Source organism: Hippocampus guttulatus, chromosome 7 (genome assembly GCF_054856545.1).
Source record: "Hippocampus guttulatus isolate MCC_2025c chromosome 7, RoL_Hgut_1.0, whole genome shotgun sequence".
NCBI lineage: Eukaryota > Metazoa > Chordata > Actinopteri > Syngnathiformes > Syngnathidae > Hippocampus > Hippocampus guttulatus.
The window spans coordinates 17,422,179-17,435,831 of record NC_141267.1 but is presented as its reverse complement, the minus strand read 5'-3'; the positions used below and the strand labels follow the sequence as shown (position 1 = coordinate 17,435,831).

The following is a 13,653-nucleotide window of genomic DNA, read 5'->3' as shown; positions in this document are numbered from 1 at the left end:
AATTATGATGAGCAAGTTACGGTGAAGTTCGTGAGTCAGCGGGTTTTGGTTTGATCACCTGTCATAAAAAAATAAAACCCATCTATAAAACTGTATTTTAGATTTAGTTTGGTGGTATTTGAGATTTTAAAATGAGCTTCACGATTCAAAACATTCAAGTGTGATAAATGTGAAAAATAAAATCTGAAATCAGGATGGAGGCAAATACTTCCCGTACTATGGGTGATTTAATTCTTGTGAGATTTATATTTAAACAATATGGAAATGAAGGCTTAACTTACTTTATATAACATTTTAAAATAAATTTAAAAATAAAGTAACACACCAGGCAAAATGTCGTGAGCCTTTCACTTTTATTATTGCTGCCATTCCCTCTGTAGTTTCCTCACATGATCATACAGATAAAACAACATACAGCATAGACATATACATACAGTAAATATTTTAGATGCATTTAGAACCATTCTCTCCTTAAGGGCCACTGGCACTGCCAATTGCAAGAGGGAATTCATTTCACTGAATGGAAGAGTTTGTGCGCCACCTGGACACAATAAAAATGAGAATTGGTTGCATTTTTATCTTACGCCGTGTGGTAAAAAAAAAAAGAAAAAAAAAGCAGTTGCTTCTCACTTACACAATGGTCCCTAGCATGGAGAAAGTCAAAAAGCTCCTCAGTGCAGTCTTCCGTTGTGGAGGAGCGAGCGTTCACTCTGGTCTCGCATTGCTCCAGGCGTGCTTGAGTGTGTACGCAGTGCTCGATCTCAGCACACTTTTCACGCATTGTTTCCAGGGGATCCTGCAAAACAGCAGCATTACAGAAACTAACACTGTCACATATAATTTCAAAATTATGTACCGGTATTTAAAAAGGGTTGTAAGGCTGCATGATATGGACTTGATTATTGCGGGAGCGGTAAGTAAATGTGATTTTCAATTTTAAATGATTGTTCTCTTAATCTTACAGGAGAAGCAAATGACAATTACATGACTCTATAAGCTTGACTCTTTTTTTCCCCTTATGGGGATTTATTTAATTTCTTATGATGCCAAACACACTTTGGAACTTGCCCCCCACCCTAAACATTTAAATCGAATTTCAATGAGGATCAACTATTTGATTAATTTCCACTATAGGTGGGCTGGCACAGTCCCTATCGCACACAACTACGATAAGTGGTGGTCCAACATACCACTAAGTCTTCCTCCTCCTCTTCTTCTTCTTCTTCCTGAAAACAAACAGAAATTACAGTAGTAACAATGAATTTACTCATTCAAAATGGTCATTATATTCTCAGGGAAATTAATTAACTGCCATGCAAGCTTATTATAAATACTGAAAACAACTGAAACTAAAACTGAAGAAGCATTTTTTAAATAAAATAAGTGGTTTAAAAAATAAAAAATAAATATGATCTGACCTTTGATATTGTTGTACATACGTAGCTACAAAAGCTGACCTATTTTTTATCTTTTTAAATTAATAATGCACTCGACTAATACTCTATAGTCTATATTAAAAAAATTAAAAGTAATCAAACAAAAACTTTAAAACAAGTTGAAAAGAATAACATACTGCTCTAAAAGTATTTACAATTGCCTGAAGTTTAAAAAACAGTAACAACGAAATACAAACTATAATGGATAATCCAAAACTATTACCGTATAACTTTGCTGCAACTGCAACCACCTGTCTACCACATACAAATTCAAATGCTGTCAATTTCTAATGAAAAGTCACCACATGCTTTACTGTTGTCAATTTTGCACAGACAAATGCTTCAATATCAAAATACACTCACTTTAACGAAGGGGGAGCGGCTAGCACCATCACCTACCTTAGCCATCTTCGGCTAACTACAAGCTAACGTTACCTAACATAGGCAACACGATCGTTTATCCACCTTGATAACAACTTCGACTTACATTATCTGGTTCTCCGTTCGTGATCACTTTCTCGTCAAGGACCATATTTGCTGCTGTCCCGCGTCCTGACCTGACCACAAACCAAATTCAGTTTTATTTGGAGGACACTGCAGGACAAGTCAAACCTATGAGGAAAGCTAGCGAGTTGGTAGTTTCCGTCTTTCAAAATAAACGGCCAAGACCGGTCCCTCGACAGGGTTCCTCTCTGGGGTGTTAACCATACTTATTAAAACGGTTATAAGTAGTGTAAATTATAAACAACAAGACACTAAAAGAAATCCAATACTGAGTTATTTCCTTGATACAATTAATATAGTTTATTTGTTAAATCGAAAACGGAAGTCAACTATGAAACGTCACATACTACCATCGTGTGGCTCAAAAAAGTACTACACAAATACTCAAAAGATTCCAGTTGCCTAAATGTAATTAATTTGGCCACCTCGGGTAATTTAAAGATAAACAGCATAACGGGTTGACTCATTACGTAATCCGCTAACTATTCGAGAGGATTCATTCAGTGTAGGTTTGATTAAAAAGTAGGAAAACAACTCTACACTAAAAATTTTAAACTCTCTAAAATAAATTCTATGTCCTTTCGATTCATCCATCCATTGGACCGTCCAAGTCAGGTTGGAAAGTGAAGCTATTAAGTATTAAAAAAAAGAACCTTTAATGCACCATATAAAAATTATAAGAGTCCAATATGCAGTTTACTTTTAAGGAAAACAACACCATGTGAAATAAAAAAACAAAAAGTAGTCACTTTGGCTTGTACAGTGATCTTAACCCATATCTTGCCACATTTCAAGATTTGGGCGAATTGTCGTGATCACAGCAGTTGCTTGCTTCAGCACTGACTGAAATGTACTTTCTGGAATGTTTATTCCAAACATTTGATCATCTGCCTTTCCTCTCCGGGCATTGGATTTTGTAGCCCACCCTGTAGGCTTGCAGGTACACACGTGCCTGGTTCATCCTGTTGGAAAAACAAAACAAAACACCAGGTCACATTATAATTAGTCATGCTAGGATTTAACAATTGACATATTGAAATGTTGGTGCTCCATATGCTAATGTGCAACATATATACAAACCTGTATTTGGTGCAAAGCTGAATCCCCAAAGGTCCGCAACGGTCAACGTAACTTTCCTTAAAAGCTTTTCTCACCGCCCGAGCCATGCTGACCACAGTGGTGACCACAGGGCATGTCCTACACATCAATGAGAACATCGCACATGACATTACGAGAACAAAATTGTTCCACATCACACATTAGAATGCATAAGACATTGCATAACACCTTGAATACTTACAATCTCTCACAGCGCAGGCCCGCAGTGCCCTCGGGACAGGTGCATGTGTTGTGAGGACTGCAGGTGGCGCCGTGCCGGCAGGGAGGAACGCACGGGGTGGTCACCGCTGCACATGAGCACGCTAAAAAAAGTCAAGACGTGCAATATGCAACGCGCCGTGATGGCACAAACACACACTGACCCGTTTCACAGAGACTTCCAGTGAATCCTTTGGCGCAGCGACACCTGTTGAGGCCTTCGCACATGCCGCCGTTTTTACAGGGCTTCTGACACTGAACGGGCTCTGAATGAGAACAATTAAAGTGGAGATATATGAATGTTAGTGTAAATGGGAATGCCATAATTCCCAATGTCAATTATTTTACACAAAGTGACATGACGTCTGATTCCAAGACATGCACAGTTCTTGTAATATCCCAATTTAGGGATTTTTGTACAAAGTCTGAAAAAAAAAACCCTTCATAAGTACGGGCAAAACAAGTACATGTACAAAACTTGGCAGAATCTTACCTATCTGGCAACGAGCTCCTTGCCAACCGCCAACACACGTGCACTTATTGACGTCAACACATCGGCCACCATTTTGGCAGGCAGGTGTGCACAAGGCTATAAAAAAAAAAAAAACACACCAACACTGTGTTGCTGCTGAAGAAGCAGTGAGCCGCCGGGTGTAACTGACCATACAAGGTTGTACTACTGGGTTACTCACGCAAAAGGCACTGGGGACCTGTGTAGTCTGAGGGACATTGACAGGTATCGGGACCCACACAGCGACCGCCGTTAGCACAGAGCAGCTCACACACAGCTGAGAGGCAGGGTGAGATCCATAGGCAACATAGTTTCAAAATACAATGAATTGAAAAAGACACTTGAACCATAACAGCGGAATGTTGACAAGGAGTCACATATACTGCCACTCACTCAAGTATGTGATGTTACAGAAATACTTCATGACATGTCATAAAATCACAGAAGCCATAGAGTACCTGTGTGGCAGCCTTCTCCAGTCCAACCGGGAGAACATAAACATTTGTTCCAGCGCATACAAGTACCTCCGTGCGCACAAGGTGGGGAGCACATGGCTGGAATGCACATGGAACACACGATGAACTCCAATAATTAAAACATTGTTAAAATAACAGATTTCTGACGCCGTCAACCAAAATTGGGCTATGCAAAGGCAGAATTTCTGATTGTTTTGTATTGGATTTCAATTGTTAGGCGTCCAGCGAGTACCGTATTTTTCAGACCAGAAGGCAAACTTACAATCCTTGAGTTTTCCCCGAAATCGACAATGTGCCTTGTAATTGGTGCGCCTCTTGCATGGATGGATTTTGGCTTTTCAATTCGTCATCTTCAATTTACATATTTTATTATTGCGTAGGGATGTAACGATAACGGCAATATTGCCTTCTTAACATTGTCACAAGATCGTTGTCATATCGGGATATTGAAAAGCAGCAAATCCATTTCCATTTGTGCAGTTCCAGCACCCTCTGGTGGTGAGTTTGATACTGCAGTTTAATTTGAATTGTGCATGTTTTGGCATAAACTTGTCTTTTTCTCTTTTACCTTATTTACGAATGACCCGGCCTTTAAAAAAACTAATAGATAAAAAATACGGCCCATGCGCTCACGTTTTATCACCCTTTGATAAACAGTAAAAAGTACATCAGAACAGAAAGTAACCTGAGCAGCCAATGCCAGGGTATCCCGCAGGACAGTCGCAGCTGTTGGGCGCCACACACACTCCGTAGTTCTGACAAGGGGGGTCGCACACAGCTGGAAAGACGCAAGACGACAATGCCTCGTGTCACGCCGACAACAGGAAAACCGTACCGCACTGTGCTTGTCGATGTGACGTTTGACTCACGCCGGCACTTGGCGTGGTCATCGCTTTGCACACGATAGCCTTCCCTGCAGGTACAGTTGAAGGCTCCGGGGTGATTCTCGCACAATTGCTCGCAGCCTCCGTTCGTGAAGTCTCCGCACTCGTCCACATCTCATGACAGAAGATAAGACTGATATTAAAAACATTGCTTTGGTGTTATCTTGTGGCACATAAAGGAAATATAGAAACTTTTTCAGGGTTAGTGAAGTGAAAATACTCCTGTGTGTTTTCGCTATTCACGGAGTAGCTCAGTCCTGGTCCCCGCAAATAGCATGGGAACACCGTATTCATCTTGGTGGGGAGAAAAGAAAAACTGGCTGCGTGACGAATGCTAAACTTCCCAAAGTCATATCCATTACCACTGTGCAGCTGATCCTCCATTGGAGATACTTTCCAGTTGCATTCAAATCGGGTGATGTAACACAGCTGCCCAAAGTGCCATTCCTAAATCCCATTCTATAGGCTGAGCATGTCCTTTATTTTATTCAAACAGCATCAGTCCTTGGTGTCTATTGAAAAATCCGATTGGATTTCGACGAGGACCTCAAATCCGTTTCGACGACGACTCAATCTTGAGACGGCGATTATCTTACACGATGTACCCGGTTAGATCATACCCTCGCAGCTTCTCAGGTCCTTGCTCAATTTCCAGCCAGGGCGGCAGCTACACTGGACGCTGCCCTCGGCGCCCGTGATGCAGACGTGGTCGCAGCCGCCGTTTCTCAGTTTACAAGACGTCACATCTGCGCGAATGAAAAGGACACCACAGCAGAGTGTTTTGTGCAGACTTAAAAAAAAAACATCCGCAAAAATACTTTGAAATGTACTTTCAATTTAAAATATGATATTTTTTCCACCAGATGGCGCTACTTTTTCCCTCCCTCACATTTCACTTTTTCCACTGCTTTCCTGCAAATGTGCCTTGCTACTGTATAATGTTATGGATGTTGAACAATTGTTAGCGTGGATTAAAAAAAAGATAAATAATTTTAAAAAACATGATTGACAGGAACATACTGCTGCAGGTGTGGCTATCCGTGTCCAGCAGTAGAGGAGGTGGACAGTGGCAGTTGTGTCCCCCCGGGGAATTGGTGCAGGTGTGCGAGCAGCCGCCGTTCTCGAGTTTACATTCGTCAATGTCTAAGCACGCACACACACACACACACACACACACACACACACACACACATAAATATTCAGGGGGTGGAGGGTGGAACAAACTTTTCTCTCTCGATGCAACACATATCACTGAACCATAAAATGTGCTCTGGGAACACCGAGTGACTTGGTGATGCTCATTCATGTTGAAATGGTTGAAAATGAGGAGGTAGACTGCAGAGAAAAGTGAATGAATTTCAACAGGTCAGCTGACCCACGCAGGCGTGGCCGTCGATGTGGAGCTGGTAGCCGGGCCTGCACGTGCACCGGAAGGATCCCGGAGTGTTGACGCAGACGTGCGCGCAGCTTCCGTTCGGGGACAAACACTCGTTCACGTCTAGAGATGCAGATACATTTCGCTTAGCTCGGCTGACGCCGCAGAATATAGTCCGATCACATTTTCAACTATGAATGTAGATTGTTATTAACATTTCCGGCATGGATGAAAATCTGGGTTCACCTGTACATCCGAGTCCATCTTGGTTCAGTTGGTAGCCGGAGGCACACAGGCAGCTGTAGCCTCCTGGTTCATTTGCGCAGTTGTGGTCACAGTGTCCGTTGTTCACAGCACACTCGTCAACGTCTGTCAGCAAAATACAAATGTGCTGTTGTCATCTCATACTACGGCGCTCAAATTTGTTTGGTTCGTTTGGGTTATCCAGTACGGTGGCACAGGGAGTGCAGAATGGAGTTCAACACACAAATGATACAATTGTCATTCTAATTTCTTAATGTCAGCATAAAACGGCAAAGCTACGCTCAACAGACCAAATTTACCGAGAGAAATAACGTCCCACTGAAAAGGCCTTTTTTGAGCCCACATTTTAAGATCTCAATTTGGACCGCAGTATGAGTTTGCAACATTTTTAATCTATGTTCATCAGTTACAGTGGTACTGCTACTTATGAAATTAATTGGTTCTGGAAGAAATTTCTGAACAAGAAAATTTTGTAAATCGAGACGCGTTTTCCATGTAAATGCCCTAATCCGTTCCAAGCCCGCTCAAAATTCAGACATAAATGTTTTCTAAAGCATAAAAATGCATCAAAATATGTAAAGTAAAGAATAGAAATGATGGTCATTTAACTTTTAACTGTGTCCTCATCGTTTTTTTGACCTCTTTAGTCCATGTTCTCTCTCAGAAGTGGTTTTTGCCTGGCGTTTTGTAAAGAACTGATCCAAGCACGTTCGCGTTTGTCGGCTTTTAACGATCCTTCGAAAATGTCCATGGCAAACATCATGATGCTCGGAAATAGCCAATGGCGGAGCAGCTCTAAGTATGTTGCGTACAGGAAACTTTGAGCTGCGAGTAGCAGGCCATACTGTATATTTCCTTTTGTATCGTAAAATTTCTTTCGTAACAAGAGGCAATATTTTCCTGTTGAGGCGTTTCATAACTTGAAACTTTCGTATGAATAGGCATTCGTAAGTAGAGGTACCACCGTTTTCCCATTCAAATAACACAGCAAAACTTCACACGTATTACTGTTTCACGCCAGGGATGCCTTACTACAGAAATATAAAAGTGTGTGTGTGTCACTAATATTGATGCCGGAAAATGATGTGTGTGTAAAAAGAAAGTGTGCGTGACAGTCTTTCATGTCCACCGTAATTATGTATGATTTAACTTTTCATTACTGACTACTACACAGGATCTGGACTTCTAAGAGAAGATTGGGGGGGGGGGATAATTCGGGCTGAAGAACTACTTCACTGATTCACTCTCAATGGTATGTTGATGTACGTCTCTGATGTATCCCACCAAATAATAATTCAGCACTGAAACAGAGGGGGATGAGATGTCACGCTGTTTCGAAAGCCAACGCAGGTAACGTGACACTGAACTGAAATGAGTTTCCGCCGGGAAACCACAAGTCAAAGGTGCTGCGATCTAATTAAGCACCCACCAGTCAGCCACTCACCGAAACAGGAATGGCCGTCGCCATTGAAACCTTGGAAGCACTGGCAAAAGTAGGAGCCGATGACGTTGCCGCAGCGAGCGTTGACGTCACAGCCGTGAGCGCTTGATGCGCACTCGTTTGTATCTGAAAAGAAATCGCCCATCATATGTCACGCGCGCGACGCCGTCAAAACATGAAATCGCGTTCCGAGCAGAGAAATAAGGGCTAACGGCTTACCTTCGCAGTGTGTGCCGTTTCCACGGTAACCTGCCGGGCACACACACTTGTAGCTACCCAACGTGTTCTCACAAACTCCCCGGCCATCGCACAGCGTGGGAATTGCCGAGCATTCGTCCACATCTGAAAGATGAGTGGTAGGGGATGGGAGAGGAATGCATTCGATGTCAAAATCTTCAATGTGATTTAAAAGACACCCTTGTATTATTAGTAGGATGTTTCCAAATCATATTTGACGAGAGTTATTAGTACGGCGCATTTTCTACCTTGACACACGGTGAAGTTTGGACACACGGCGCCTGTCAAGAGAAAGAGGATGAGAGCAGGGCATCGTTAATCATGAAATCATTCATCAATGCGTTGGGATATGCAACGGAGCTTCTCACCGCATTACACTAATCCAAACGGGGCTCGGTGCCAAACTCACCCACGCAGGCGGGGGCCTCTGCAAGGTAGCCAGGACGGCAATGGCACACAAAGCTGCCGGGTGTATTCAAGCACACGTTTCCCAGGTCACGGCGACACAGCCCGTCAAAGCTGCACTCGTCCACATCTATGAGAGAATGAGCAACAAGGGACGACCAACGGGCAAGTTATTCATTTCTGTTGAATGATTTTAAGTTGAATGTTCTGTCAAGCAGCTTTGTTACAGCTGCAGCTGTTGTGCATCCAATCCATCCAATTTCCGATCCGCTTATCCTCACAAGGGCCGCGGGGGTGGGGGTTGCTGGAGCCTTTCCCAGCCGTCTTCGGGCAGTAGGCGGGGTACACCCTGAACCGGTTGCCAACCAATCGCAGGGCAAACTCACACCGAGGTACAATTTAGAGTGTTCAATCAGCCTGCCATGCATGTTTTTTGGGAATGTGGGAGGAAACCGGAGTACCCGGAGAAAACCCACGCGGCCCCGGGGGAAACAGCTGGAATTGAATTACCTCTGCACTATGAGGTCGACGCACTAACCACTCGACCACCGGGTCGCCTTCATTAGATAATAAAAATGTGATTTCTTTAGGTCCATGTTAAATATTGGTGGTTCGCTTGATTACAATTTAACTTTACACGATACTTGGTCACCATATATCTTGCACTCGACAAATGTTACAGATGTAAAAAAAAAAAAAACACTAAAACAAACACAAACTAATTCAAAATAAACAAAAACAAAGCATAAAAAAAATGTGGTAAAAAAATTCTACATTTTCAAACCCAGTCTAAAATTGAAAGAAAACTGCCTGAATTGAAAAAACAAAATAAAAACTAACTATAATGAAAGAGAACTTGATCAGCATATAGAAAGTCGGGAGGAAATTGGAGTGATGTTTCTGCGTCTAAACTTGAGATGGGCAAAAATTAGATATACCTGTATTAAAAAAAAAAAAAAGACCGACGACAATGGCCATTTGTTGTAGATGAAGCAAAATAAAGAAAGAAATTAAAAACATAATTAGTGAAATCTACAAAGTACAGTGGACACCCACATACCCGCGGTTCGACGCCTCAGATTACCCCATTTTTCGTGCAAAACTCAAATTTATTTATGGTGCACTTTAAAACAACAGCCGGTGCATACAAAGCTTTGTACCCGGAGCAAAAATTTGTCACACATACCAAAATGGACTTCGTCAAAGCCGTGTCTTGCCTGCTATGGTTTTTGAAGACTTTAGTGTGAGTCGACTCATAACAGACATCCCAAACAAGTGTCATGTCGCCGAGTGAAACTTGCCTTCACAGTTTTGTTCATTCTGAGCCATGACGTATCCCACCGGGCAGGAACAACTGAAGGAGCCAAGTGTGTTTGTACACTCTGCGTTGTCATTGCAGGCTCGCAGGCCCGTCACCGCGGCCACAGCGCACTCGTCGACATCTGCGAAAACGGCAAAGTGAAAATTGATCAGAGAGACACGGGTGCCTTATTGCCACCGTTAATTATTCCTCATCATGCTCTAACACACACACAAACATCATCTCTGCGGACGGACCCTGGCACCCCTCTGCGCCCTTCAAGTAACCACGGTGGCATCGGCACGAGTAGGAGCCGGGGATGTTGGTGCAGTTTGCGTGAGGACCACACGGTGCGTCTTCTCCACACTCGTCAATGTCTGCGGAGATGAAGACGTAGAGGTATATATTTTATCTCAATGAATCTGAATCATGGAAAATGCCATTTGTTTCAGTAGTTCAATTGAAAAAGTGAACCTCATTAACAGTACAGTATTGTATAGATTCGTTTCACAGAGTGAAACATTTGACAAAAATGCTAATTTTAAAAGCCGATTATTCGAGTTATAGCCCTTTCAGCATTGAATCTGAACATAAATGGCAGATTAACGCACAAAAATAGATAATACAACAATACTTGCAGGGATATATTCTTCATCCTCTGCAAAGAACAGCTAAAATGACTGTAGCTTATTGAGAAACTGGCCGTCACAATGAACTGTATAGTCGCATGTCTGTAGTATACTGCCCCTCGGTGCCCAATGTGAGCCCACCAGAATGAACACCACAATGTCAATTGAATTGAAGCAACAAAAGAAATGTGGCTAAAACAGTGTAGTTCTTTATATGTATATTAGGTAATTAGTGCATGTTTTTTAAATAAAATTACATGATTCTAGAGTGCTATTTTTTATTTGGAAAAATTACATTACCATGACTTTTTTTTTTTTTTGCTGTTTCAATACAGTAATACAGATTTTATTGAAACAAAGAACATGTGTTTTAGTCATACTGACGCTTTACCTTTGCATCCTGCTGCTCCTTCAAGAATGAAGCCAAGTGCGCAAGTACAGATATCTCCCTTCTTCAGCATGTCTGATGGGCAGCCGCAATCCGAGCTGCCCTCAAGCATCACCTGATTGCCTGGACACTGAGGAGGAGGGCCAGGCAACTGGCGGGCAGCGATAGATGTATTGGACACTTGGCTGAGAACGAAGGAGGACGTTTGGCTGGTGTTGATGGAAGAGGCTAACGTGAAAGAAAATGTGTGAGGAGGCACATTATGAATACAAATGAAAAGAGCGTTGTATTTCAAATCACCCGTGGTTGGTGTGTGACTCGGTGTGGGTTTGCTGAGATTTCCGATGAGATTCTCAATCTATAAGAGGAGATAGGCATCATGAGTACAAGTACAAATACCATACTTACATTTAAGTGCATGTCACTGCAAAGTACCAATACTTGTAAATGTGATTATACTGACGTAGCCTGTATTATAAGACATTTCAGTTACGTGGTGTCTTAGTCTGAGGGAACACGATGTCGAAGGAGTAAAGTTAAAAGAGATGAGGAAGAACGTAAAGTCTGGTGGAGCTACAAGTACAAGCATAGAAAGTTTTGTCAACTGTGCTTCCAGTAATGTATCTCCACACAGCTATCAAGCTGGTACAGTGGTATCGATGATTTAGTATCAAAACATTTTGGGGGAGTAGATAAGTTCAGTATCGGCACTTGCAAAAAATATCTCACAACTCTTGATCGTATAAATACTTGGTGGGCCACCTTCGAGATCAGAGGGGGGCATACAAGACCCTAGGGCCATACTTTGACAATCCCTTCTTGAAATGGTCCACCGATTTGAATGTAAGTGTGGAAAGTTGTCTGTATGTGGCTCGCAATTCGATTTTGTCCTTCCCATTCTATGAAATTGGTATGCCACAGATGACGGATGAATCAACTTCATCTCTATGCTTTGTAGTTCAGTCACTCGCCTGGTCCTTGACGAGGTCTGGCTCCGTACTTTTTAAGACTTCATTTCCATCAGCGTCGGTGTTGTTCAGCGATTCGGTCGCTGAGGCAGCCAGCAGCAGGGCTGGCAGGAAGATGCAGAGGTGAGGCATGGCTTGATGAAGAGAAGCCTCGCCTGTCAGACCAAAACATTTGTGTGTAATTAATCTGATATTGTTTACTGTAACACATCCATCCGTCCATCCATTTTCTAATCTGCTTTGAACCGCGAATGCTGTGAGATAACAGCGCAAACTACTACTCCACTGTGTCACTCAATAACCATAAGGCTAATTAAGGCAAGACTTATACTCTAGGGACAGAACGGGATAAAAAAAATGGGCAAAGGTTACTTTGCGAAAGACTGTGAAAGATCAAATGTATTTTTAAAAAGGGTGGCGGGGGGGGGGGCGCTCATTCAACGTGAACATGTGTGGACAGGCAGAACAACACAGAAGGAAAATGCGCCCTGTTATTAAGTTGACATGAACCCTCTTCCTCCCTCTTCTTCGGAACAAAAGGGGAGCGACGGGAAACCCGCTCACAGTATTGTGAAATATACGAAATATTATACCGAACGATTAAAACGTCGGTTAAGCACGGAAATGTTTGGCGCGACGACCCCCGCGAAGAACTTCCCAATGAAAACCATTAACGTTTAATAAATTTCTTTTTCCTGTTAACAGATGTGACGTGATTCAATTAAAAAACTAAACTTACCTGGTGGAGGTGTGTAAAAGAACACGTGATGGTTCCGAAACGTCAATGCAGTACTTTGTGTCGTAGGGACCCGCGACAGAACTTTCGTCACTCGTCCACAGCCTCTCAGGCGGGGAGGGAGCAAAATGTGGCCCGCTACGAACCGTGACAATGGGGGAGGTGGAGTGCGGAATGGGCTGGTGGTTCGAGTACGACTTGGTCGTAAAACAAAGGTTGGGTCAGCAAGTCGAAACCATTTCAAAGGGAAGCTCACACCGAGATATGCCTCAAATAATCAAGTCTACTCTAGTTTAGTGCGTATGAAAGAAGCCACAAGGGGGCAGCAAGTGACTCCTCAAGGATGGCTGTCCAGACGTTTTCGCCTTTCGATTATTTTCCATTTGAAGTGCATTTCATACATTTTTTTTACTCTAATTACAACAAATTCTCGTGACATTTTATGACCATCGGAAGAGATTAACTCGCATCATAAATCGAGAGACAGCCGGGTACCCTAAAAAAATTGTTTGATAAAATAAGATTCATGAAAGTACTGTAACCCCCGAAATTTGCGTAGGTGAACGATTACCCCCCCAAAAAATCACATTCGAAATAGGACTCTGAAATTTGCGTAGGTGAACGATTACCCCCCAAAAAATCACATTCGAAATAGGACTACCGTAAAAATGCAAAAAAAAAATCTGCACACGTTTATACAAGACGACTGTACTACAAATAATGCAAAAGGCTAATGTGAAAAAGAGAAAACACGAAACGCACGTTAAAATAGAGCTACTGAA

General features: G+C 42.4%; 2 protein-coding genes across 3 annotated transcripts; both read right to left on the bottom strand.

Moving 5' to 3' along the window:
* Positions 1-334: 334 nt before the first annotated feature.
* On the bottom strand, positions 335-2,091 carry uqcrh (ubiquinol-cytochrome c reductase hinge protein). Its single transcript, XM_086114818.1, has 4 exons — positions 1,924-2,091; positions 1,191-1,226; positions 635-796; positions 335-541 (listed from the first exon to the last, which is right to left on the bottom strand). Exons 1-4 carry the CDS (start codon positions 1,966-1,968, stop codon positions 509-511), a joined length of 276 nt encoding a protein of 91 aa, XP_085970944.1. The 5' UTR covers positions 1,969-2,091; the 3' UTR covers positions 335-508.
* A 486-nt stretch (positions 2,092-2,577) lies between these two features.
* On the bottom strand, positions 2,578-13,525 carry LOC147202696 (uncharacterized). Of its 2 annotated transcripts, XM_086114811.1 has the most exons (23): positions 12,875-13,525; positions 12,139-12,290; positions 11,468-11,525; positions 11,171-11,395; positions 10,408-10,527; positions 10,152-10,292; positions 8,855-8,980; positions 8,694-8,726; positions 8,428-8,550; positions 8,212-8,334; positions 6,750-6,872; positions 6,504-6,626; positions 6,149-6,271; positions 5,749-5,874; positions 5,114-5,242; positions 4,930-5,022; positions 4,227-4,322; positions 3,950-4,045; positions 3,751-3,846; positions 3,422-3,523; positions 3,241-3,346; positions 3,021-3,137; positions 2,578-2,902 (listed from the first exon to the last, which is right to left on the bottom strand). In XM_086114811.1, exons 2-23 carry the CDS (start codon positions 12,265-12,267, stop codon positions 2,824-2,826), a joined length of 2,487 nt encoding a protein of 828 aa, XP_085970937.1. In that variant the 5' UTR covers positions 12,268-12,290; positions 12,875-13,525; the 3' UTR covers positions 2,578-2,823. The 2 variants fall into 2 exon arrangements, with proteins under 2 accessions (XP_085970937.1, XP_085970938.1); XM_086114812.1 differs by lacking the exon at positions 12,875-13,525 and having other exon boundaries at positions 12,139-12,404.
* Between the last annotated feature and the right edge of the window lie 128 nt (positions 13,526-13,653).